This window comes from Ictidomys tridecemlineatus, chromosome 11, assembly GCF_052094955.1.
Source record: "Ictidomys tridecemlineatus isolate mIctTri1 chromosome 11, mIctTri1.hap1, whole genome shotgun sequence".
Classification (NCBI taxonomy): domain Eukaryota; kingdom Metazoa; phylum Chordata; class Mammalia; order Rodentia; family Sciuridae; genus Ictidomys; species Ictidomys tridecemlineatus.
In genome coordinates this window covers 29,355,914-29,382,658 of record NC_135487.1, presented here as the reverse complement: position 1 = coordinate 29,382,658, position 26,745 = coordinate 29,355,914, and the positions used below count along the sequence as shown (strand labels likewise).

Genomic DNA, 26,745 nt, shown 5'->3' with positions numbered 1-26,745 from the left:
TCTCCCAAGTAACAGAAAACAGCAAACACGAATTGGAATTCTCACCTCAAATCGATGGCGGTGCCGTTCTTCCAAGTAGTCTGGGTCTCCATAGAGTTTTCCTGGGGGAAAAAAACACTGGATTTATGACTTTTGACTTGCCAAATACCCTGTTTCACACCCACATCCTACTTCACAGTGGACTGTTATCATCCACATAGACGGGCTGTTGGAATTCTGGACCATGCTTCCTGCTCTTAGCACAATTTAGACTAATTCTTGGCTTCTGGCTCCTTCTGACACACTAAGAATCACAATGGAACCAGGCTCACCACCTCCATCAAGCTAAAGACAGGGTGCCCCGCCGATAGAAGCTATCCAGGAAGACAGACCAGGACCCAAGCACCCTGAGCCCTGAGGACAGTATGGGAAGAGAGACAGTTTAGAGCTTCGCAGATGAACTCTGGGGACAAGAGTTCAAGTCAGTGTCTGAAGGTGCCAGCACCTGGTGGCTGTAGGCAAAGAGGCACCGTGTGTGCAAATGGGCTGCTTAGTTAACCCACTCCAGTGAGACCTCAAGTCCACAGAGCACTAGAATTGGAAGACTAGTACTCAAGCAACTCAAAATTAGGCTGCCAAAGAGCCCCAACAGTAACACAAGAGCACCTCTGCCACAGAATCAAAGGCAGAATTTTGGGGGTACAGAGGCGGAGGGGGTGGACTGAGAGAAATGTCTTAAGTACTTTTCTTGCCCAATTTCCCTTCATCTCTAGCATATATTAATACTTTCTTCGAGTAAAATCTATTTGAGTTGACCCATATGAAATTGTCATTTTGTGAGATAATAATCATCAAATTTCATACTTAACAGTATAGGAAAGAAACAGACTGCAGTGGATGTGACCTAACTGCCCTGTCCACATCCCAGAGTCCTGATCGCATTGCCAGTGATCTAAGACCCACGCTGCTGCCCTGCTTACCATAGTACTCCTAGCAGAAGATGAGTAAGAGGAGGGAAAAAAATTCAAAAGCAAGAACAAAAAGAAAAAAGCCAGGCTGACTCTTGAGAGCCCCAGTACCCCGCTACGATACACATCCTGAACAGGCCAAGCCAGAGGCCAGGCCAGCACAAGGCAGCTCTTACTCATGACTGAGTTCTTGGTCTGGAACAGGGTTCTCCTCTTGCCCAGCCTCATGGTTCCTCCCATCTGCCCAGGGTTGTGTTCTGGCATGTCTATGACCTGGAGACGTTCAGAAAACAAACACAGACTACCAAACTCTGCTTCATTAGTGACTGGAACTCCTCCACTGAATGCAGCCCACCTGTGAGGGGGCCCTACCTCTCTAGCCTTCCCTGGTAAGAGACGCTATCTCAGGAAACTGTCTCCTAGTAATCATTTTAAACCTCCGGGACAGGGGTTCAAACCTTTGGCCTTTCCTCATGACACTGTACCTACCCCTAAACACTTGGGATGACAAGAACCAGGCCATCGCATATTCCAAGAACAAACGGCACAGCATGGACACAAGCCTAGCTGTGTCAGGACATCTGATCCCTCTGCAGTCCTGAGGAGCTGCCCAGTCCTTGGGCCTGCACCAAGTGGGGTGGGCTACGGTACCCCAGAGGACAGGCCAGCTCACCACTCAGCCTGGTGCTCCGGTGCACCTTCTGACCTCCAGGGCAGCCTCTGTGCCCCATTCCCCCACCCCAAAGTCCAATGTCAGGTGATGTTTGCCTGCCATAAGATTAAGAACCCTGTCCACTGAGTTCATCAGTGTCTTTAGTGACAAGAAGAGCCCCTGGCACAGAGCAGGTACTCAGAATGTGTTGAATGTTGAAGTTAAAAAAGTGACTTTCAACATGCCTGCCACTCCTAGGTTGGGGATTCGAAGATGAATAAAGGCACCGTCCCTCCCCAGTAAGCCTTAATAATATGGCAGACTGACAGGCCATGTGACCAAAGTGAGAGATGATACCAGGTATGCTGGCCTGGAAAAGCTTTGGTTACCATTAAACAAATCAGTACCACATCCCAGCAGTTCTTTAATTACAATCCCACCCCAGGACTGCTGCTGGAGAACACGAGCTGGTGCGCACAGTGAGGACAGCAGCGGGCACGCAGGTGCAAGTGGAGTACTTCATATGAATACTACTCCAGGGAGCCCAGAGGAGTGGGGGTAGAAAACTATTTTAATCAGAATCCCCTCTAGCTGTCTGGGCTGGCACCTTAAAAGGCTTTCTGTAGTGAACTGGAAAGATCAGTGAGGATTCCATAGTTTTTCCTAACCATTAGGTCTGGGAGCACAAGACCCCGGGATTCTGGAGGAGGGAGCTGCATGGCTCGATGCCTGTCTCTAACCATCCGCTGCGTCCCGAGTGCCCTTCCAGCCCCTTCTGACCCTGAGAAGGTTCAAACACAAACTCACCACAGGATGACTGGTCTTGGGGTCAAACTCTGTAGAATTGGCATCTGAAAAGTCAAAATACTTGGGTTATGAAGATAGCTAAAAACAAAACTGATCACTGCTGAGCACTAAATCACAATCTCCTCCCTCTGTTTAAAATCAATGGTGAAATCAAAACTAGGGACAGCATTTTAAGATATAACAATACTCAACACACAAATAGGTAAATTTTTTCTATCAAGTCTTTAACTTTCTGGAAAGTCAAGTTGGACACAATGGGGAGAACTAAACCAACGGCACAGCCTAAAAATCTGTGACAGTTTTTCATTGTCATTTTTTTTAAAAAAAAAAAACATTTTGTTGTAGACTCTCTCCAAAATAAGCAGGAACCATCTTCTCATTTTCTTTCATCTTTAGCATCTAATGTGCCCTATTGAACTGCCTGGTACAATTGCCAAGTCACAAACTAACTGATTTCGATGGAAATAACCTATCAGTGAATAAACTTACCATCTAACCACTACAGGCTAAAAGGACAAGGAAGTCCCCCACACTGCATGTTGGTCCTGGTGTGAGCACTAACTATTGCTACCCTCCTGGGCCTGAAGCAGGGCCTGGTCTCCTCTAAAGAGCAAGCTCATGTCCAGTCACCCACCTATCTGGAACCCAAGTGGGAGGCAAGGGGTCAGGCTGTGCAATAGTCCAGGAAATCGCAAAAGCCATTCTGGGGTCAAGGGTGAAAAGAGAGCCCTGCCAGCATTCAAATGCCAGCACCAGGGGCATGCTGCCTACTATACTCAGCTACCCTCCCGTGGTTATGGTCAACAGCCTCTCAGAAGAGAGATGAACTGAAACCCAGCTTGGCCAAGTTGGCCACTGAGGAATCACGTATACTGCATAACCCAGACGGCTTTTACATCCCCTCTGGATGCTTTATTTTTCAAAGAACTTACATTTCTTCTGAAAAGCTAGTATTTGTCAGTTGGGCTACAGAGAATAAATGACTGTGGCAGATTATTCCATCGTGGCCCCCCAACCACACATCCAGTACCCATGCCCTGTGACACCACCCCAACCATCTACTCCCACGAAGTCAGGGTTTGGCCTGTAACTTGCCTTAGCCAGTGGGACAGTGGCAAGTTTGACAAATGCCTGTGCAGTAGGCCTGGCTACAATGTGCAGTCAGGATATAGTGTGTAAAGAAGCTTGGACTGAATTAATAAATGATGAGTCACAACATGTGCAGTCAGGATATAGTGTGTAAAGAAGCTTGGACTGAATTAATAAATGATGAGTCACAACATGGACATACCATCTCAGTGTCCTGCTGGGCCAAGCTCAAGGCTGAATGCCAGACAGGAGTGAGTGACCCCAGATACACAACTCCGAGCAGACAACCACTCAGCAGAACAATGAGAAGTTGTCAAGTCATGATTGTTACCAGCCACCAAGTTTGGGATGGTCTGTCACAGCGACACAGTTAATGAGCAGATCTGACACTACGTGAGCATTTCTTATTTGCCAGGCCCGGATAGGGACTACCTACATGCATTTCTTCACCAAATTTTTACAACTATGTGAAGTCGGTACCATTTTGACTCCATTTACAAAAGAAACAAAGACCCAGAGAGGCTAAATTATCTAAAATCATCCATAATAAGTGACAAAGTCAGAACTTAGGCTCAGGTGTGACAGCTCCAGAGCCCAAGTTTATAACAACTGCATAGGCCTCACTTAGTCCAGTGACTTCTTGGTGGGTACCAGGGAGATGGTGGCCATGGTGGTCAAAGAGAGAATTTAAAGAATAGAACATGCTGGACAGAGAGCTGAAGATGGGCTTCTACAGCTGCCCCCGACCCCCACTCCCCTGTGGAGAGCTGCAGGGCAGCCCAGTCCCAAAATTCATTCTGCACATGGAGGTTCTGAAGAGCCAGGCACCATCTCAAGGCTCCTACCACCCAACACGCAATGCCTTCATGCACTCAGGAAGCGGTTAAGCAGAAATGAGGGTTTCTAAATGCAGGCTTACCTGACCACCCCAGCACATTTCTTGAAAACTCAACCACTGCCAACTGCATTCCTAAGCACACACCTTCCAGGGAGAGAGAAAACTAAATGAAGCTCCATTGAAAAGGCAGCTCTCACATTCCCCACCAGCCTTGCCAAGGGCTCTGACTGTGTTTTGCACGGTCAGGGTCATAACCACAAACTCTGCTACAAGTAAGCATCCCACTGGTATGCTTTATCTGTGCTGGATATTAAAAGCTGGGTGGAAGAAGTGGACCTAAAGATCCCAGCTTCTGCAAAGTTATCCAACTTAAAAAAATAAGCAATAGTCCAGTCAGTTTCAAGTTTTCAAGTATAAAATTCAAGTTTTCTTACCCTCCCTCATTAAGGTCTCACAAATTGGTCAAGTTGAAAATTACTAAAATGTACAGCACCAGGAAGCATTCAGAACCATTTTTGTCCAGTTATAACTGGCTAGTATGCCAAGTGAGCAGGACATAAGACTCAATCTCCTGTGCACTGCAAACAGAATTTCCTCGATATTCCATGCACTGACATGTAGCTAATACACTTTTTATATTTAAAAATAAAGTCTGAATCTTTCCCAAAGAGAACCAAAAAGACTGAGCATGTCGTGTTTCAATATCTCCCTGCTGTATTTATAACTCCCTCCCAAATGGCTCCTCAGACTGGCGAGAGCAAGCACAGTTCCTTACCCAAAAAAGGCTTTTTCTGTTTCCGAGCCCAGGCGATGGCTTGGATTTTCCCTTCAGTACCACGAACACCAAATCCTCCTGGAACCAGGACTCCACTGCACAGGGGAACAAACCACAAGGCAACTCCGATTTTCCACTAACCCAGCTTGCAACTACCAACAAAGAAGCTGCTGCCAAGGTACTGGGACCAGGAACTTACTCCATATATTTTGCTACTGAGACTAAGTCTGTATTCTTTTAAAGAGTGTCAATTAGTTTGTCCATATCAACACTTTGAACTTAGAAACTGCACACAAAACCACAGACTTAGTTACATGAGAAAATACTTCTATGAGTAGAAGGACAGTGTCCATCACCGTAAGGCTGCTACAGCACTTGGTCCAAGCACTTGGCTCGTGAATTTTAACATATAATTAGATAAATACAATTTACTTTTCCTCTTGACTCACAGAGTTCCGAGAGTCAGAAGGGGCCTTTTTCCTCAGCAGTGAGCCATGCTGACCAAGCACATCAACACCAGCTGCATGCCCCACAGCATTCACCTGCTCCAGGGGATCCAAGATCCTTGCAGACTTTTGACTATCATAAAGGATAGCTGCCAGGGCTAAAGGCATAGCTCAGTGATGGAGCATTTGCCTGGCATATATAAGATACCAGGTTCCAACCCCAGGACCACAAAAAAAAGCTGCTAAAAATAATTTCTGAATTCTACTGATGGCTACTCATCAAATGTTCTGGATGAAAAAAATCGCTAAGCCTCATGATGAGATGAAAGCAGCAAACTATCAATAAAATTAGAATGGGTCTCTTTGAATCCAAATCTATGGGTAGGTTGAAGTCATCCAGTAGGTAGTTTCTCTTATTAAAAGACACTTAACAAAGTAGATTACCTACTGCTAGCACTGGAAGCATAGAACTATATTCATTCACAAAAACAGAACCCCAGCCCCCCAGAAAGAACGCTACTTACTGAGCACTGCAGAGCTTCTGCCAGGCCTCGTGGTACCGCACAGGCTCCTCCTGCAGGGTGCTGGGCTCCAGGTCGGTGGAATCTATGTACTGGGGGCAGCAGGCAGGGCAAAGAAGCAACTCATGACTCCAACCACTCCAACCAAGCTCTTTCACAATGTCCAAATAAGTTATCAATGTTCCATCGCCCATGATTTGGGTTTTAACATGATAATATGTTTAAACTTAACAATTTAAAATCTTAAGTACAAGATTTTACCAACAAGTTTCCTTCAAAATCCTGAACCTGGCTTTATCTGCTCCATACTTTCTAGAATCCTCTCTCAGCTACTATAGGAGACTCTACATTATTGTGTTCTGCTCAAATGACATTCTCCTCAGGCCACCTTTCACCCAATTTTGTTTGTGTCCTTTTTCATTTTCAACTGTGTCGAGGTATAATTTACACACAGTAAAACACAAGCATCTTGAGTGCCCTTTGATGACTTTTGTCAAACATACACATGAAGGCGTAACCACCACCCCATCAAGATATAGTGCCACTACCTCACAAGATTCCCTCCTCCTCCTGCAGAAGGCCCAGAGCTGACTCCTATCAACACAGGTTCTGCCTCTTCCAGAGCCTCATATCAATGGAGCCAAGCAGCATGCAGCCTTTCCTGTCCGACTTCTCTTGTTCAGTATGGGTTTAAGATTCATCCAAATTGCTGTATATCCCAAGTTTGATCCTCTTTATTGGCTGGGTGGCTTTCTACTGCATAAATGCACCACAGTACCATCCCCTAGCCTGTTGAGGACATGCGGGATGTTCCCAGATTTGGGATATTATGAATAATGTGTCCATTTGAATAAAAATCTTTGTGGGGACACATTTTTGGTTTTGTTTTTTTTTCTCTTGAGTACATATATAGAATTTGGTCATATGTGTCTTTATTTTAAACTGTTATTTTCTAAAATGGCTATGCCACTTTACATTCCCAGCAGTAAGGCCACCCTAGGGGCTTGTGCCCGTCTCTCCCTGTAACTTAATTTGAATTTAGTTCCCTGACAACTAAAGGTGCATATCACGCATATCACAAGCATTTTCTTTGGAATCTTCTGTTCAAACCTTTTGCTCACTTTTTAATAAGATTCTCCATCTTTCTTCTACTCTTCCCTACCTAATTCCTTGTAGCTATTTCCCTGAACCTCAGAGTAAGACCTGGGCTGGCAGAGTTCACAGGAATCCTGACTGGGCCCTTGCCAGCTGTCTCCAGTTCACATTTTTCTATCCACTGAGTTTCCAACTGTTCCACACCTCCAAGCCTTTGGACATGCTCTTCCATCTGTCAGGAATGCCCTTCCCATCTTTCCAACTTCCTAGAGGTCCCCCCTTGAGGGAGTTTGCCCTCCCTACATGTCTACAAAGCAGGCGCACCCTCTTTCCTGTGCTACCTTCCTGAAACACAGGGACTAGAGATTTTTCATTCATCTCTCAGCCTCTACTATCTAACACATGGCAGCCACGCAACCTCAAGTGGATAACTGAATGATGGAAAGAACGAGCAAAAACTAAATCAGGGCTGTGTAATGGGATCCTCTGATTCTTAAACACTTCTAACAGGTCATCCTGCAGGAACCTGCCCAAAGCACAAAGCAAGTTATCACCCTGAGAAACATGTAGAAGCAGGAAGAAAACTGCAGTGCGGATGGTGGGGCCAGGTTCATGGCACCATCAAGCACTGAGATCCCACTTCACTTCTAAATCTCAGCTGGTGAGCTAAGAAAAAAAGTTCTACAGGGGATAGATAAGAGGTAGGAACTGTGGTGTATGCCTGTAATCCCAGGTACTAAGGATACTGAAGCAGGAGGATCATAGGTTTGAGCCCAGCCTGGGTAACTTAGCAAGATCCTGTCTCTCCCTGTGGGAAGGAGGGACAGGTGGGAGATTTTCAAGGAGCACTAATACGGCACGCACAAACCTTAGCACTTCACATTATCTCATCAATCTTACAACCCAGGAGGAAGGAACATCACTATGCCTTTTTATGGGAAACTGAGCAGGGAGAGGGTTGTCCAGGGTCATATACTTCCTAGGCAATGGAGCTAGAATTTGAGTCCCAGGCATTTCATTTGGCAGTGGAGTCTTGTCCAAACATTCTACCAGCTCAGCTTCTGCCCACCACACTGCAAAGCAAAGCAGTCGTTGACAACGCTCCAGGCAGTGCTATCGACCATGCAACATGCATGCCCCTGTCCACCAGGTCTTCCCACCCCAAAGAGAAATTTTATCCTAGGACAATTTCATGTGGTCAACTGATATTCAGATCCAAGCCCTCAGTCTCTCTATACCTCTACTCTTGACCACCTCTCCCCTTCATTATTTCCAGAAAATACTCTGTATTCTCAGAGCTCAACCAAACGTTCTTATCTCCCAGAAGAAACTCAAGAGCTCCAAAAACTTATAAAGGAGATATGGCATGCAAAATCTATGAAAATATAGACTGCTTCCCTATTTACCCCTTGGCTAACTTAGGTCATCCCACCTCACCTTGATGTCCAATTTGTGGTTGATGGCCAATGCGGAATGCTCCAGAGCTTTAATGACAGAGGCATATGAGTCTGAAAACTTCGTGTATTTACCCACAAGGGCAATAGAGCAGGTCTCCAGCAAGCGATCATATCTATCAAAGGTCAAGAAACACCCAATTAATTGGAATACACGTATCACCATGAGACCAAAACTGCTTTGGCAAGAGAAGAAAAGAATGTCTTGGAAGAACACAATGGAAACGAACATCGCCTGAGTGTCACACACAGACCAGTAAAGAAGCAATTTCAGATCAACAGGGCAGGCTTTGTAAAGAAAGTTGGATTTTAGAAGCTGTTATCAAAAAGGTTTCAAAATCTCACACAAATTTGTTTTTAAAGAATTTCAATCCCAAAGGACAAAAAAAAAAAAAAAAAGACACAGACAAATCCCATGAGTTAATGAGATGAAGGGAAGAATCAAATAAATTATGGGATATTCACACAATAGAAGAGTCCACACTTGTTAAAAGTTTCATTATAAAAATTAGTAACAGAGCAAAATGCAATAACGTTTTAAGAAAAAAGAACTGTAAGACCATGGGCCATCTTGGTAGCTACATGTAAATGGACATGTAAAAGATCCATGAAAAAAAGGTCAAAGCTTAAACATCACAGAACAGAATAAATGCTCCCTCCACATGTGCTAATATGACCTCCACACTGTTTTTAGTTCTGCAACTGTGACAAGGCACACCCATTGCTCTGAGAAGACCCTGAAGCAAGGTGAGAGCACCAGCACTTCAGGAGGTGGTCCCACAAGGCCTTGCTGAGCAAGGGTGGTGCTGGTTGAGCAACATTTTCCCAAATGCGGTTCAGACAATAGGCATGCTGCCTGCCCACAAGTGCTCCAGCCATGGCCACCCATTCCCATGGTAACCCACTGCCAGGGGCACCTGTTTGTGCTGACTGTATAGCTGAAAACAATCTGCACTCGCTGCCTGGAGGTCTGGGAACTGGCCCAGCCTTGCCAGGCCCTCTTCACCTATGTTGTCTCCACTTGACAACTACAACTACCAGCTCCTTCCTTAGCAACCTGAACGTCCCTTACCATGAAGACCTCCAGTGAGCTGAGAGTGAGGTGCTAACATGCTCCAACATGACCGAATCCCCTGGGCCCTACCAAAGAGGAAGGCAGCTGGCACTGCCAGCTCCTCACGGGGAGGCAAACCTGTCTGCCATCTCTTTCCACTTCATCAGCATTTTCCGTGGCTGCCTCTCAATAGGAAGGTCAAGTCTTCGAAGAAAATAATCTACAACCCCTTGCTCTTCTAACAACAAGGGGACCCGGTAGATGGACGAGACATCATGGACACAGATTACCTGTTTTAAAAAAAGGATGTGATTTAATAAAAACAAAAACTAACTGAACTTACAGCCCTGGCTACTAGCTACATAACCTTGGAAAAATTTCCAATTTGAAAAAAGGGTAATCTTTTAGAAAAAGATATAATACCAAAACCAACTGAAAAAGACCAGAACAGAAAGTTAGTAGCTAATCTATTAGAACATGGATGTAGAAATCCTTTTAAAAATCACAAGCCAAACCACAAATGTTATTTAACAAAAAAAAAATCATATTGAAGGAGGACCTATCCCAGGAATCCCTGAATGGCTTAACTCAGAACAGTGGTTCTCAGACTTTATCTGCACAATAGAATCATTAAGGGATGCTTATAAAAATCCTAATGCCCCCACTCCAACCCAGAGCACTTAAACTAGAATCTCGGGGGGAAGAAACAGGCATCAGCATTTTTACAAGTTTCTATAGTGATTCCAATGTGCAGCCAACTTTAAAAACCACTGCATTAGGAGATTTAAAAGTGGAACTCACCATTCGAATAGACTGAAGAAGATGGATGCAGACTTAATTAAAAATCCAAAATGAATTCATAACAAAAATTGTAGGTAATTTAAGACTATTAAGGAAAAACTGAAAATATAAAAAACCCACAGTAAACATCATATGGATTCATTTAATATTAATGTTTACTATTTAAAGCCCAGAACAAGGCAAGAATGGCCATCTAGGGCTGGGGATGTGGCTCAAGCGGTAGCGCGCTCGCCTGGCATGCGTGCAGCCCCGGTTCGATCCTCAGCACCACATACCAACAAAGATGTTGTGTCTGCCGAGAACTAAAAAAAAATAAATAAATATTTAAAAAAAAAGAATGGCCATCTATCACTATTCAGAAATGCTGGACAGATAGCCATTACATTTCATTTCACTGGAAAATAAATGAAACTTAAACTGGAAAACAAGAAACAATAACCACTAAATGCATAAACAATATCATTGTTTATCCACAAAAACCAAAAGAATTTGTAGGTAAACAATCCAACCTAATAGAATTTTAGTAATGTTGCTGGGCAAAGAACAGAAATTGCCAGGGTGTCTTATATGTGCCATATCTCATCAGGAAATGCAATTTCCTCACACAATACACAAAACTTAACTCTAAATGGATCGTGTAAGACCTAATATAAGACTTGCAGAAAAAAAAATCTAGAAGAAAATCTTCATGACCTTGGTTAAGCAAAGGGTCCTTAAAAAAATGTGCAAAAGCATAACCCATAAAAGAAAAAAAAATGGATAAGCTGAAAATGTAAAAGTTTTTCTGCTCCAAGACACTGTTAAGACAATAAAAAGGCAAGCCACGGATGGGGATAATATTATAAATCATGTAAGTATATGACAAAAGGCTTGTATTCAGATTATATAAAGAACTCTTACAACTCAAGATAAATAACTCAATTTTAAAAACAGACAAAAAGATCTGAATATCAAATTTAAAAATGGAAATACCTGTCACATTTTTAATAGTGAACACTTTTAATGAGAATCAATTCTACTACAGAATTGAATTCCCTTCACTTGCTAGGACAGAAATATCTAAAATAATCAAAGTAAATGACAAAGGGCTGTTGAGAACATGAAAATCTCTCTGTGCTCCAGGGTTCAGTATGAAACAATCCTTCTGGTGGTCTCCAGGCTCAGGAATCACACCTGCGAGCCGTGACTCCAGCCCCAGATGACCCTCCCCGCTGAGGCCTGAGCCACCATGGAGAGGGCCAAGGGCTTTCCTTCTGCTGCATTCATGCCTATGCCAGGCCAGTGACCTCACCTGTCATCCTCCTATGTTCTCCTCAAAATCTTACAAGTGGATTCTCTTATTTCAACACCACTGCTTTACTGTCCCCTCTGTGAGCCATCTGGGCTCTCCTGATCAGTCTCCTGATCCTCAGCCACCTAGTAGTAAAACAAACTCCACAGTCTAAGGTTGAAATTCCTCAACTTCAACTTCCTTTCTCGTCTTCCCTCAGCCAAACCTGCTGCTGTAGTTTGGTGTCCCCCAAGGTTCCACGTGACTGGTGGCCTGGTCCCAGAGTGGTGGCATCGAGAAGTACTGGGTATTGGGTCTAGAAAGTTCCTTGGATCACTGGGGCTCCTAACCTCAAAAGGAATTAAGACATTTCTCCTGTGATCCTTGTTTTCTCGGAGAGGGTTATTATAAAAAGAGCAAAACACACCCCTCCCCTCTCCGTTTCCTAGCTGGAGATATGATTCTCCTCCACATGGGCTCTGCTATCCACCATGCAGTCTTCCCAGAGCATGTGCTGTGCTGTTTGGACATTCAGCCTCCAACACTGTGAAGCAAGTAAACCTCTTTCCTTTATTAAATTAGCTGCCTCAGGTATTTTGTTGTAGTGACAAAAAGCTGACTAATACACCAACCAATGCCATAATTTCAATTTATCACTACCAGAATTTTCATACTAAGCATCGTATAGGTTCCAAAATTTTGAATTTTCTGTACCATAAGTCTGCTCCATTATCACAATAACAAAAATGCTAAAATATATGAGAGACTACAACACCCCGACACCAGGCACCAGAGACACAAAGCTGAATAAGATGATCCTTGTCCTCCAGAAGCTCAGTCTGTGAGGGGAGATAAACATGGACACATGCACACACACATCAAGAGGCACAGCATAGGCTCACCACTGGCATATGTGAGATGCACAGGTAGCCCAGAGAAGGAAGTGATGAATTCTGAGGGTTGAGGTCAAGGAGCTAAAGATAAAGCTTCTCAGTCTATACCATGTCCTAGCCAGACCCTGAAGTATGAAAAATGAACAGATTTCCAAGACAACAGGGAAAAAGGGACACGGACTTCTGTCAGAAATTAGCAAGCTCAAAAGCAACAACAGAATGGGTGTGAGGTGATAGGGAAACAGAAAAACATTTTCAGCAGGGATGAAGCATAAAGAACAAAGGGTGAGCCCGACGGTAGCACATGCCTGTAACTCCAGCAGCTTGAGAGGATCGCAAGTTCAAAGCCAGCCTCAGCAATTTAATGAGGCCCTAAGCAACTTAGCAAGACCGTCTCAAATATGAAAAATAAAGATCTGGATGTGGCTCAATGGTTCAGTGCCCCTAGGTTCAATCCCCAGTACCAAAAAAAAAAAGAAAAAAAGGCCAAAGAGTGAGGAGGGAATATGCAGAAGAGGTACAGGAACATTTGGGGAACCTCAAGAAGTAGGGGATGGTGAATGACAGAGCCAAGGGTGTTCGTTCTGCTAGAGGCCAGTCTATTATATCTAACTGTGAAATACCAGCAAGCCTCATGAAACATCATGGTTAATTGGGGTAAATATTGGGAGTTCATAACCCACTTCAATCTAATGTATGAAATATGATATGTCAAGAGCTTTGTAATGTTGTGACCAATTAAAAAAAAAAAACATGAATGTTGTGACTCTACTGTGTGTTCAACCAGAGACACAAAAAAATTGTGTTCTATTTGTGTAATATGGATTGAATTTCATTCTGCTGTCATATATAACAAATTAGAATGAATAAAAAATAAAAAACTACAAAAAAAAATCATGGTCAAGAGGCTTCAGGTAACTATAAACAAAAACAGTTTCCACAAAGATACAATTTCTACTACTTACTTGTTCAGGTTCCACATGGCAGAACATTGATATTTTCTCTTTCACTGATGTGTCAAGAGGATTTGAGCACCTGCATACAACCTAGCAGTAAAGAAAAAAAGGGGGCTTAGACAGAAGGAAGGGTTACAAAGCTGTTTTTTCACTGAATAAAATTAAAATAGATATCACATTGTTAAGATGGATGAAAATGTTAGCATTCAGAACAATGCATGTGATCCATGAAAATATCTCATCTTCAAAACTGAAATTCCTAAAATCCAAACCAGAGAAATGTAAGAGGATGGCAGTGTAAACCAAGAGGTAGATGAAAGAACTACAGGAGCTAACTGGGGCTTTCCTCATCTATAAATGTTCTTGTGTAGGAAAAAGACAATAAATAAAGAACAAAGAGGAGAACCAAGTTTCAGGAAGTGCAAGACCTCATAAATGCCATAAGAAAATTTCACAACTATAGCCCCAAGCAGGAACCCATGTCCTCCACCATTTTCATTAAAGGCCTGCCAAAAAGACAAAGGTCCTGCCTGGTGTGGAGGCATGATTTTAATTAGACCTAAGAGATCACAATGAAGCCAGGTCATCAGGAAATCCTACCAGGTCTGGGGAAAGTCCAAGCCCTCTAAGTTCCCGAACACTGTTCTGGGTGGGTTTTGTCTTCTGTTCCCCGGTTGAGCTTGGCTAATAGTCAAAAGAAAAAAAAAAAAAAAAAAAGGAGGTTAGTTTCTCTACATTAAAGAATTTTCAAGTATAATTTTCCATGAAATCCTTTTTTAAAGAGAGTTTGAGCATTTTTAGAATTTAGCTTGTATTTATTGAAACTGCACATGCATGTATTTAGTCAAATAGTTGTAGGGGATTTGTCCTAAAGAGTAGTGGTACCTAGGCTCATCCACCCTCTCCCACTCTCCAAACCCTAATAAAGGCTCTTCAACTTTTTCATTCCTTTTCTTTCTTTCTTTCGGTGCCAGGGACTTCAACCCTTTTTCTTATTTATTTAGGTGCTGGGGACTAAACCTAGGGTCTGCCACGTGCTAAACACAAGTTTCACCACTGAACTATACTCCCAACTCACTTCAACCCTTTTAATTGATCCTTCTGGTATGCTTTATTGCTACTTCTTAACATTTAGAATGAGGCATTTTCTGTTGAATTCCCTGTTAAATGAGGACCTAGTCTCTCCCTCATTCCTCTATCCTGACTAGAATGTACTCTTCTGGTTCTGGCAGCCTCTTCAGAGCTAAATACTATTCAGTTAAACTATGGGCCAAACTTTTCCTTTCTGTACTAAATTATCTTTATTCTCCTCTCACACATAAAGAGATTTGCTGGGTTTAGAATTTTAGGTTGTAAAAAAATTCTCCTTTAGGATTTTTAATGCAATAGCTTTATTATATTTAGCCTCTAATATTGCCATATTGATTCTTTTTCTTAAAAAGAAAGTATCTTTTCCTTTAGAGCCTTTCTGCCTCATTTTTCTGAACCTTCACAGCAAAGTGCTTTGGTGTGGATCATGTTGGATCCAATATGCCTGGGCACTCAACAGCCCCTGGCCCTTTTTAAAATTTTCTTTTTGGTTATACATTATTTTGACATAAATACATGCATGGATAATAACTTCCCATTCTTGTGGTTGTACATGATGTGGAGCTGCACTGGGTGTGTACTATTATAATAACACAGGAAAGTTCTGTCCAAGTCACTCTACTGTTTTTCCTATTCCCATCCCCCCTCCCTTCCCTTCAATAGGCCATTTCAATCTAGAAACTCATGTCCCACAATTTCCTTTTTAGATCAGGGGTCAGAAAAGTTTTTCTGTAAAGGCCTAGATTAAAAAAAAATACTTGAGGGTTTTTCTCAACCTTATGATCTCTGTCAAAACTACTCACCTTTGTTTTAGTGCAAAAGCTGTCATAGAAAATACATCATCAAATAGATAGGGCTCAATTTCCATAAAACTATATTTTCAAAAAACAGGTAATAGGATGCTTTGGCCCCTGGGCCACCATCTGTTGACCCCCTGGTTTAGATCATACTTCCCTTTCATTTCTCTATACCTCTTTTCTGGAAATCCTGCAATTTGGATACTAACTCCTGGACTAGTCCTCTAACTCTTACATTTTCTCTCCTATTTTCTGCCTATTGGTCTCTGCCCTACTTCCTGAGGTATTTCCTCAACTTCTTTTCTGTTAACTTTTTCATCTCTCCTATTCAATTCTTAACTTCCAAGATTGTCTCCACATGTTCCCTTCTTCTGGCATCTAGTTCTTATTTAATGCACAGTTTACCTCCTGCATGATTTTAATCAATGGCTGCTACACATACTTAAAAGCTAACTGAAAGCTCTGTGAGAGGGGGCAGGCAGGTCACTGTGGGCCTCTGGCTGTCCTGGTTCATTGCAGAGCCCTGAGGTAGTGTCTTTTCTCCTGGACCAGTCATACACCAGAGAAGACCCTTACCATCTCCTACGTGGAAGGACCAAGCCTGGCTGTGATGAAAGAGACAAAGTGTCTCAACAGTGTAACATCACACTCCATGACACGTTCCTGGTTCTATGTCACTGCTCTCAATTAGTGCCTGCTATCTGGACACCCTCCCCAGGGCCTACAGTCTTCTTCCAAAGTGAAGAGAGGCTGACGCCTACTGTACACATTGGGTAGTGGGGTGAGGGTTTACCTCTTCTGAAACAGCAGTTGCAATGAGCCCAACCAGTGCCCCCACTCCTAGAGGGACCCGTGCTGCCTGCTCTGAGCCTGTGGTGATTCTGCGGCCAACAGGGCTGCTTCTCTGCTCTCCCTACTGCCAGTGGTGAGGGTTCAGCGCTTCCAGGCCTGTCTGCTAGATTGGTTTCTACATAACCAACTGCTCTCCAACTTCTCAATTTGTATTACTATTTAATTCCTCTTCGTGCTAACTTTGTGAATTTTTATCTTTAAAAAGACAAAAAACAAAAACAATCAAACAAAAAAAAAACCTTCCTCTACTTTTGCCATGTAGTAAAAATAAGGGCAGGTAAATTCGCCTACTTCAACCACAACTGCCCCGATTCATCTTTCAAATTTTTCCATTTCATCTTTTCAAAACATGATTATGATAAACTTTTCACCAAGAAATTCTTTATTCCTTGTTTTCATACCTCAAGTATTGAAAACTATTAGATAAAGTGTGAAAATCAACCTTTTCTCCCCCAAAGTCAGACTGTAAATGACTTACCTGAGGAACTAGACTGACGTGGATATTACAAAAGTTCTCCCTTTTGACCTTGAACTGGAACTGCCGGAAGGCCTCAATGAAAGGCATGCTTTCAATATCTCCCACAGTTCCTCCAAGCTAGAAGAGCAATGTTATTTTAAAGGTTGAGCACTCAATCTTTTTCTGGTGGTTTTCTTTTCTAACTTCTGCTGTTGCCTCAATTCAGTTACCAATGTAATAAGGACATCCCAGCCCTGCAGAATGTCAGTTGGTAGAAAGGGGACCCTTCTGGGTAGGCTCACAATTCCCCAAGGCTATTATAGATATTTCCACAGCATTTTAAGAAAAAGAAGAGGTGAGAGAGGTACCAGGAATTTTATTTGGGTGAGAGCCACAAAGCAAAAAAACCTAATCTCATCTCCTTAGCTAATTATAGATGACTTTTACAAAAAGTCATCAGTTATATTAAAAAACTGCTGGAACTTTCAAGTCTCTTCATCTTGAAGGAACACTGAGATCCAACAGCTGGGATCAGCAGACAAAGCACCCGGAAACCAAAACCACACACTCATTCGAATGAGTACTCCTGCTGCAGGGAAGCAAAGGTCTGCCAGCTTGCTCAGGAGAGGGAAATGTGTCACACCACTCTTTCTGGAAGAGGTGACATCAAGTGAATCCATAATTCTACAAAAGTAGTATCACTTGGATAAGAATTTTCTCCCACACTATGACTGTCCTCACCAGCCCCACGGCAGCATCTTGCCCTGACTGCACTGGGAACGTCTTGCCAGGTGCCAATGGCTAACTAGGAGATGAATGAGTGCTCTGTTCACAAACACGGGGACCATACAAACCTCGATAACACACACTTGAGGTTCTAGGCCATCTTCATCTACAGGTATTAATGCCTGTCTCATCACCCACTCCTGGATTGCATCTGTGATGTGAGGGACAACTGGAAAGAAAAAACAAGCTGGAACTCATGCTTGTCCATAGGCATTGACTGAAGCAAACGCATTTACCTCAAATACTAAAAAAATAATTTTAAAAACTACTACACTTTTTGCCTGGACATAGTAGTGGTGGTTTCATAAAAATACTTTTGAGGCCTTCTTTCAATGGCCTCAATAATCTCTGGTTCAAACTCCCCTTGGCCACCTCCTCAGATTTATAAGTTGTTGCTGGAAGCACACAAGAGGAGTCCAAGAATGGTATCCTGAACCACCTCAGAGCATCAGCCCATGCAGTCAGCCTGTCTGTCCACATGCAAACACAACAGGCCATGTGGTCACTCTACTGCTCACAGCCAAGACTGAAGGTGGGCACATCACACCTGAGTGCTTTTCCAGGCATAGGAGACCTGCAGGAGCCGTGCACATTATGCTTCCAGCTTACTGAAGGGTAGACAACCTGCTGCAGAGACAGGACAGCAGAGCAGAGTGGTGAGGGGAGCAGCCTCTGTGGTCTGGGTTGACATCTCAGTTCGCCACTCATTAGCTGTGATTCACAGGGCCAATTACTTATCTATTCTTAAACTTGGTTTCCTCTGTCAAGTGGAGGTAAAGCTCCTACTTCATAAAGTTGTGGAAATTTTACGAGATGGCCTTGTATGCCAGAGTACAGTAAATGCCAGCTACTGCTGAACACTTTCAAAATCATAGTTGTTGGGCTCACTGTGCAAATTCCTACGGAGCAAAGATTACTGTTTAACTCCAGATTCTGTTCAACTCCAGTAAACACACACAAGGATATTCATTATCTATTCTACACACAGTGGCCAAAGTGATGTTTTGAAAATGCAAATCAGAATTCATCACTCCCATGTTTAAACTCTTCGGTTCTTCCCACTGCTGAGTCAATTCCAACTCCTTGCCTGGCCCAGAAGGCGCAGCTGGCCAACCTCTCTGAATATCCGCCGCGGTCACTAAGCCTCAGACACACCTGCCTCCCCTTTGTTCCTTGGAGCCCCCTGTGCCTTAGACCTCAGTACTTGCTATGACCCCTCCTCCTTCCTCTCTGCCCATGACCTCCCCAGCTCCTCCGCTCCTCCTCTCCTTGAAGGCTTCCCCAACCATCTGTCCAAAGTAGCTTCCCCCAGCCATGCTTTCTCACCTCACTCCATTTATTTCCTCACAGCTCCTATCAGCTATCTCATTTTATCTGTTTGGTTTTTCTCTCTCTCTCACAGCCAGCTTCCATGAGGACAATGACCTCGTGGTCTTGTTCATCACATATTCTCAGCACCAGTTAGGTCCAACCACAGAGAGCATTTAATAAATATCTGATGAATCAGAGATGAATGAGCACACTAGTGCCTAGAACAATAAACTACATGACTGACAACCATTTTAGTTCCTAATTGGTCCTTCCTAAGCATCAGGAACTCAAGGAAACACCTTATTGATGTAGCTCCTTAGAACTCCTAAGAGCTGAATAGATAGGTGCTGTTATTATCTCCATTTTATAGGAAAGGAAACCACAACTCAAAGACTGTATGTGATTTGTCCATATTCATAAGGTTGTTAAGTGGCAGGGCCAAGACCCAAATATAACCAGATTAGTTCAGAATTGGGCCAGGGCAGACCCAGGCCAGCTGTCACTGGGACCCTCAGCTTTTAGTCCAGTAAAGTTGATAGCCAAAAGCAGATCTGCTCTCATAACTCAGAGGAAAATGTCCCCCCAAATGAGGCTGCTGCCATTCCATTAGACCTGTGGTTCCCCACTCCCCTGTCACTTTTTAAAAGTAATAAAATACTTTTCTCAAATGAACACTTTGTACCACATTATCTGAACAGCAAACAAATAAAAGTGAAATTGTGCTAGTGAAAGTTTGAGAGGACCCAAGAACCCACTTTTCAGACTCCCCCTGGCCAATGATGCCAGGGAAAACCAGCGGGCATGATGGATGCTGTTCTTCATCATGGTCCACACACATGAATCCCAGGGACACGCATCCACACTCCTGGTTCCATGTCCTGACCTAGCAGCCTCCACCACTTCACTCATCACTGTGCAAAAACAACCCTCTCTGGCCTCAAATGACGCCACATTGGCTGGACTGACAAGCTTCAGATACTACTCACACAGCAGAGGCAGTTTCTTCATGTTAGTTTCTAAGTAAATGGTCAATTTCTGATTTTCCACTAAAGGCATCATTTCAGTAATAATACCTTGACAAAATGCTAGAATTACATAAAAAGTCAATTTTTATCCTCAAAAGAAAGTAAACTGGCTAAGAATTTAAATCTTAAAGGTAAATCCAGTATTACCTTGGACGGTTTTCCCCAGGTAATCTCCTTTGCGCTCCTTGTTAATGACATACTGATATATCTTCCCAGTGGTGAGATTATTGTCCTTGGTAAGGCAGATGTCAAGGAACCTTTCATAGTTACCCAGGTCCAGGTCCACTTCCCCACCATCATCCAGCACAAAAACTTCACCTACAGCAAACAGTGAGAATATTTTTGTAAGTGAAGAATGTGTAAGCTGTGGCACAACTTGAATCCTAAAATTGGACAGAAAAAAAATCTGCATTTGCATATTTTTAAGCCATCTTTCCAAGTTTCCTGAATTTTTTTTTTTTTTTTTTTTGTGTGTGTGTGTGTGTGTGGTACTGGGGATTAAACCCAGGCCTTGTGCATGAGAGGCAAACACTATACCAACTAAGCTATATCCCCAACCCATGAAAAAATCTGCATTAACTTGATATGAAGCAAAAAGTCTATTTCTTTTTTTTTTTTAAAGAGACTGTGTGTGAGAGAGAGAGGGGGGGGGGAGGGAGGGAGGGAAGGAGGGAGGGAGAGGGAGAAAGAAAATTTTTTTAATATTTATTTTTTAGTTCTCAGCGGACACAACATCTTTGTTTGTATGTGGTGCTGAAGATTGAACCTGGGCCAAACGCATGCCAGGCGAGCACGCCATCGCTTGAGCCACATCCCCAGCCCCAAAAAGTCTATTTCTAGAAAACTAAATATGACACAAAAAAGTAAAATTACCTACTATTCTCCAAACTGTAACTTCAAACTTTCAGCCTTTCAACAAACTCTATCAGGAAGAGTTATACAAGAGGAAGGAATGAAGGAAATGCCAGCCCTGAAGGCTAAGGATAAAGGACACTTTACATTAGTATGGCAACTGCTCCCCAAAGGATAAAAAAAAGACTTCCAGAAAAGGCTCCCACCTGAGCAGAATAAAGTTTAAAGTATAACAAAAGTATGATTCTATTCAAAACTTCCATGACATATGCAGAGGAAGGTTGTGCTGATTATAAAAACTAGCCTCTGGGGCTGGGGTTGTGGCTCAGCAGTATAGAGCTCGTCTAGCAAGTGCGAGGCCCTGGTTCAATCCTCAGCACCACATAAAATAAATAAACAAAATAAAGGTTTTGTGTCCAATTACTTATAAAAAATATAAAAATAAAAAATAAATAAACTAATAAACAACAAAAAAAAAACAGCCTCTGGGCTACCCTTTGGTTCTAAGCTAAGTTGTGAATCTGCCCAACCTTCCCCCATTCCTTTGTTTCACATTCATTTCTTGCAACTTCATTCTAGATCTTTTTGTTTAGAATGATTCATTCCTACCATCACAAGAAGAGACAAGCTCAAAAACAGGAAAGGAAAAAAATGTCTATTTTTCTTTTTTAAATTTGTTTAGTTGTAGATAAACTCAGTACCTTTATTTATTTATCTATTTATTTTAATAAGCAAATTCTTTTATCACTTTGTTTTTTCCAATATTTTTATTTTATTTATTTATTTTTATGTGGTGCTAAGGATCAAACCCAGTGTCTCACACATGCTAGGCAAGTGCTCTACTACTGAGCCACAACCCGACCACAATTTTTTTCTTAAGTGCTTAAGAACTTTATATTTAATACTCCTCCAAGGGTTGAAGATGTAGCTGAGCCCTTGAGAATCTACTAAGATCAGTAGTTGCTCAGATGTAGCTCAGTTAGGCTTTGCCTAACAAGTGTAAAACCCAGGATTGCAGCCCTAGAAACACCAAGAAAAAAAAAAATCCCCCTAGTATATGGACCTTTTCCTGGTACTATTTGTTACATAATGTTCTTACAGACTTTAACCTCAACATTAGAAAGGAAGAGTAAGAATGAAGAATTTTACAACTTAAAGGTATGGTTTCATAATACATTTCCCCCAGTTTTAAACAATGGATCTGAGATAACTCAGCAACAACAACAAGGAGGTAAGATGCTCTTTTCCTACGCTCTCTAACCGTTTCAACTTAAAGATCTTTATTCATATTATTCAAACTCTACCAGCAAAACAAAATCCAAGCTTACAGATCTTTCAAATCCAGCATCTACCTGCTGCTTGAATCCCTACAAAGTGGTCCTGAGCCTCTGTCTGGACTTTTCCACCAAAGGCAATTCACAGCTTCTTGAAGTTCTTGAAGGATGCTTGCTATTACAAAGATCTTTCTTTGTTTCTTTTTTTAATTATTTTTTTAGTTGTTAATGGACCTTTATTTTAGTTTTTTATATGCGGTGCTGAGAATCAAACCCAGTGCCTCACACATGCTAGACACGCGTTCTATTACTGAGCTACAACCCCAGCCCCAAAGATCTTTCTTATACTGTGCTAAAATCTGTCTTCTTACAATTTTCACCTACCATTCAATTTCTAAAGATTGGTGTCACAAAGAATAAGCATACTCCCTCGGGCTGGGGATGTGGCTCAAGCGGTAGCACACTTGCCTGGCATGCGTGCGGCCCGGGTTCGATCCTCAGCACCACATACAAACAAAGATGTTGTGTCCACTGAAAACTAAAAAATAAATATTAAAATTCTCTCTCTCTCCAAAAAAAAAAGCATACTCCCTCTCTTCTCAAATATGAAAAAGTTTATTATGTCATCAGGTATCTTTTCTTAAGAGAAATAACAAATTTTTATTCAACTGCTACCAAAAAGGTATTTTCCTTTATGGAAACTCGTAGACTCTAATCACTAAATTGGCTGCTAAGATTTCTGCGTCTCCCATCCAGGTAAGAAAAAGCATCAGAAATTCTGCCATGCTAGTTAGGGACCATTTTAGAAGGCAGGAAATGGAAGTTGAACAAAATGTAAATATGCCCAAGAGGTGACATATTCTTTCACATACACAGTTTTTAAGAAAAGATAGATGGGGGAGGTGGTTGTTTGATTGCTTACCATGCTCATAAGGAGAGAATGTTCCTGCATCAATATTAATGTAGGGGTCAATTTTAATTGAAGTTACATGTAAGCCACATGACTTTAGTATTGTGCCCACACTGCTGGCAATGATTCCTTTTCCAATTCCTGATATAACGCCACCAGTAACTAAAATGTACTTCATTTTCCTTTTTGATCTGAAAGAAAAATTATAGATAAAATGTATTTCAGTAAATCAAACTCAACTGGGTTCAAATACTTATTTTGCCAATTACTGGCTAAGAACCCCCTTGAACATGACTCATGACTTCAGAAGGTTCTTGTCAGGTTTAAACAGGATCATAACAGATGTTTCTTACACCACTGAAAGACATTAGTCAAAGACCAGTAGAAAAACCAACCGCTATACAACAATGTAGATTTTACTTAAATCTTTGACAATGACCTTGTGAGTCAAAAAACAGCTCTAAGCTGGCTGATACACTAGGCCCTTAACATTACCTAACATCACCACCAAATACTGGGATACCAGGCAGGTGTCTCATTACTTCCCTTATATGGAGAAAAAAAATGCAATCTTGAATTCTCTATGAAAGAAATAATGTCTTTGGCTAAACTACAATGTATCACTGAGAAATATATTGTGGAAAACAGATGAAAAGAGGTTCAACATTAAAAAGGAGTTAAAGCTAAACCTAAAATTCTTCCAATTACAGGTAGTTTTCTTCTGTAATAACAACTTACTTCTTGGTGGCAATCTCTCCCAGGTATGCCAAGAAAAAAACTAAACACACAGGGAAAGGGATCTCAGATAAGTCGGATAGAAACCCAGCAATGGGCAGAGGAGTCAGAGGGAGGAAACATTAAATCCAAAGAGCAGTACAGTGCTGCAAGAGAGTGAAGAAAGAGACCCGAGGTAAGTGAGGTGGCTGCAAGGACAGCAGAGTAGAGAGACAGGTGGAAATGGCACAGGCAAACAGTGAGGACACAGGGACAGGCAGGGTTTAATCACCAGGGGGGATTTCATCACCAGTCCCCAGCTTCAGAGACCCAGAATCGGCATTCAGAAGGCAAACCCAAATGTGACCAAAAAGAAAAACACAATCACCAAGTGGCAGAGGCTATTTGCTTTGCAGGGGGAGGACATTTTCCTCCACCAAGAATGTTCCATGTGAAGACCGATTCTAACAAAAATAAGCTAAGAAAGGAACTAGGAAAGGGGAGTTCTGCTTGGAGCATTCCCCGCCCCACTCCTCACTGGAGCAGGAATGAACACACTTGGCAAGGAAATCAGAATGCTCAGAATGCCTTTCCCTCAGACAGCAAGGAAGAGGTGGGCCTGCACTTTCTATCCTCTGCTGCAGCAGTTTTTTGAGTTTCACAAAGAGTTTTATGGACAGATAAACCAGAGAAATGCTAACTAAACATACCCATTTGGTTTCTTTAATACAAGCCTTTAAGAGGTGCTTCATGAGTTAACAGACACTGTGACCTTCCAAGAAGGGGGTACTCAGAAAGCAATTTCCTCAAACTTATTGACCCTAAACCCTATTATTTGGGGGGAACCTTTACTCTCACCATTGGCATCTTCTAGTTAAATGGTCTCTTACTGACAAGACAAATACCTGCCTTGGCTCCGCTCTGTTGTCAATTATGTCCTAAAAAGACATCTCTGCCTAAGACCATAACGTGGTCTCACCTACTAAATTTTGAATGGTCCTAGAAATCCCTCAGCCACACTGAGTTTTTGAATAGGTTTCTTCTGCAAAAGGGTCATCTCATTCATTTGCACTTGACTTGTCCCAGTTATGCTCTAAAAGGGTAACGCCTGTCTTTGGGGCAGATTCTTTCAGTCTCCTACAGAGCCTGGCAATAAATATCCCTGCAGAGATCCAGTGGGAGTCTGAAAAGAGTCATTCCCTCAGATTACAGTCTACATATCATGTGAAAACCACTCACATTTTGTGGGGGACCCTCTCCCAAAATACTTAGGTTTGAACCCATAACTCAGGTTGCTGAAAGTTCAGATTTTGACAGAAGATTTACAAATAAATGAGTAAGCCAGGGGTGGAGGGAAGAGAAGGGACAACGTATGAAGACTATAAAAATGGAAAGAGAGGGCAAAACAACGTTCGGTGAGACCACAGTATAGTGCCATGGCCCATCAGAGGGTGGTGAGTGGCAGTCTGGAGTGGGGGAGGATCTAAACCTCTTCTGCTATGTAGACCTGACTTGCGATGGGCCTTGAAGGACTGACTGCGTGGCCCAGAGCATGGAAACAGGAAAGTAGAGGGGAAGGAACAGGGACGGCAAGGTGCCAACTTGTGTGCCACCTTGAATGCCCAATCTCAACTTTATTCTGAAGATGATGGGAAGACATCGGAAGGTGTACACTCACAGAAACAACATAAGTCAAGATGCATCAAAGAAATTCACCAAAGGTGAAAATCAAAAACCTTTAAAAATATAAAAAATCAAAGTTGTGGGATCAAGTTCCATCTATCGTTCGTGAGCTGAGACCTCAGTCAGGTCCCTTGGGTTGCCCGGTGCTGGGACTCACATCACGGAAAATAGGGTGAGAACCTCCGCACCGCCCCAATCATCGGGCTGCTGACGATTCAAGATTATAACGAGTGCGGACGTGAGTGCGCCACGCAAACGTAGTGAACTTCTCCAGACAGCCTGCATCCTCCGCCGCGGGGAAGGAGGTGAGCACGGCTGGGCCACGGGCCATCCAGGGACCAAGAGGCCCGGCGAGCTCACAGGCCCCTTCCCCCAACGGAGGATCTGTGGGGGCCACGGGGCGCCTGGTACATTCCCCACCGCGGCGGGCGACAGCGGGCCTGGAATCCCCCTTCCAGGTGGGCGAACCCGAGGCCTGAGACCAGAGGGCTGTGGCAGACGGAATGAAGTGGCGGCCACCGGGCTTTCCCAGGGACCGCTGAGCACGGGCTCAGAGACTCTACCCCGTCCATGAGCCAGGCCAGGCTGACCGGGCACTGCCCAGCGCTGCAATGCGGGCCCCACGGCCCCTGTGGCCATTCCCGCCCTGTCCGGCCCTCTCTCCTGGCCCCTCTCCGCAGCGGCTCCCGGCCACGCGGCCCGCGCGCGGGAGCCGGCACCTCGCCGGCCTGGGCCGCCCGCCCCACTCCCGTTAGGCACTCAGCCCATTGGGCAGGACGCCGGACCACCTCGCCCCTGATTGGTGGGGAGCGGCGTCTGTCATCCCGGCGCGGGGCCGGGCGAACAGGTCTCGGTTGGAGCTGCTGACTCCTGCATGGGAGAGCAGTTCCTCCGGGATCCCTGGAGTCAGCCTACCTGAGGCCGGCTTCAGATCCTTCCGTCAACTACAGAGCTACACCGGCGACTCTCGCGGTGAGCCCCCGGCAGCCAGTGATGAGTCCTGGCCGCATGCGCCGGCAGTCTTTCTGGGAGGCGGGCTTTAGGCGGTGCGCACGCAGAGGGCGGAGGCGGAGGCGGAGGCGGGGCGGGCCCTGGGGGACGCGGGCGGGGCCCGACTGCGCAGGCGCGCGGGGCGCCTGGGCTCTGCAGGTTGTGCTTGTTTACCCGTGGATTCTGGGCTTCCTCTAATAAGAGACCGCCGAGTTGTGACTCACGCCTGGCAAGTCAGCCTCTTGGTTTAGCCTCGTACTGCGGCAACCTTCGGACGTTTTAGCCCTTCGGACTGCCAGACAAACCATCTCCTGTTCTCTACAGCGTGCATCCTTGTGCGCTCCTTGTGGTGCCACCCCAGCCTCTCTCTTCCGCGGGTCCCTCTAGACCGAGGGACGCCAGCAGTG

General features: G+C 43.6%; 1 protein-coding gene across 1 annotated transcript in view; it reads right to left on the bottom strand.

Annotated features, from left to right (window-relative positions):
* The window catches only part of Ctps1 (CTP synthase 1), a 30,162-nt gene extending 3,741 nt beyond the window's left edge, over positions 1 to 26,421 (bottom strand). The window contains exons 1-15 of the mRNA XM_078026048.1: positions 26,264 to 26,421; positions 22,964 to 23,142; positions 20,063 to 20,233; positions 17,648 to 17,748; positions 16,815 to 16,931; positions 14,199 to 14,282; positions 13,608 to 13,688; positions 9,817 to 9,968; positions 8,608 to 8,740; positions 6,079 to 6,167; positions 5,109 to 5,203; positions 4,415 to 4,477; positions 2,407 to 2,450; positions 1,124 to 1,220; positions 46 to 101 (exon numbers count right to left, since the gene is read on the bottom strand). Coding sequence (XP_077882174.1) covers positions 46 to 101; positions 1,124 to 1,220; positions 2,407 to 2,450; positions 4,415 to 4,477; positions 5,109 to 5,203; positions 6,079 to 6,167; positions 8,608 to 8,740; positions 9,817 to 9,968; positions 13,608 to 13,688; positions 14,199 to 14,282; positions 16,815 to 16,931; positions 17,648 to 17,748; positions 20,063 to 20,233; positions 22,964 to 23,129 — 1,449 coding nt within the window. The 5' untranslated portion in view covers positions 23,130 to 23,142; positions 26,264 to 26,421. The remainder of the gene's footprint in view (positions 1 to 45; positions 102 to 1,123; positions 1,221 to 2,406; positions 2,451 to 4,414; positions 4,478 to 5,108; positions 5,204 to 6,078; positions 6,168 to 8,607; positions 8,741 to 9,816; positions 9,969 to 13,607; positions 13,689 to 14,198; positions 14,283 to 16,814; positions 16,932 to 17,647; positions 17,749 to 20,062; positions 20,234 to 22,963; positions 23,143 to 26,263) is intronic.
* Between the last annotated feature and the right edge of the window lie 324 nt (positions 26,422 to 26,745).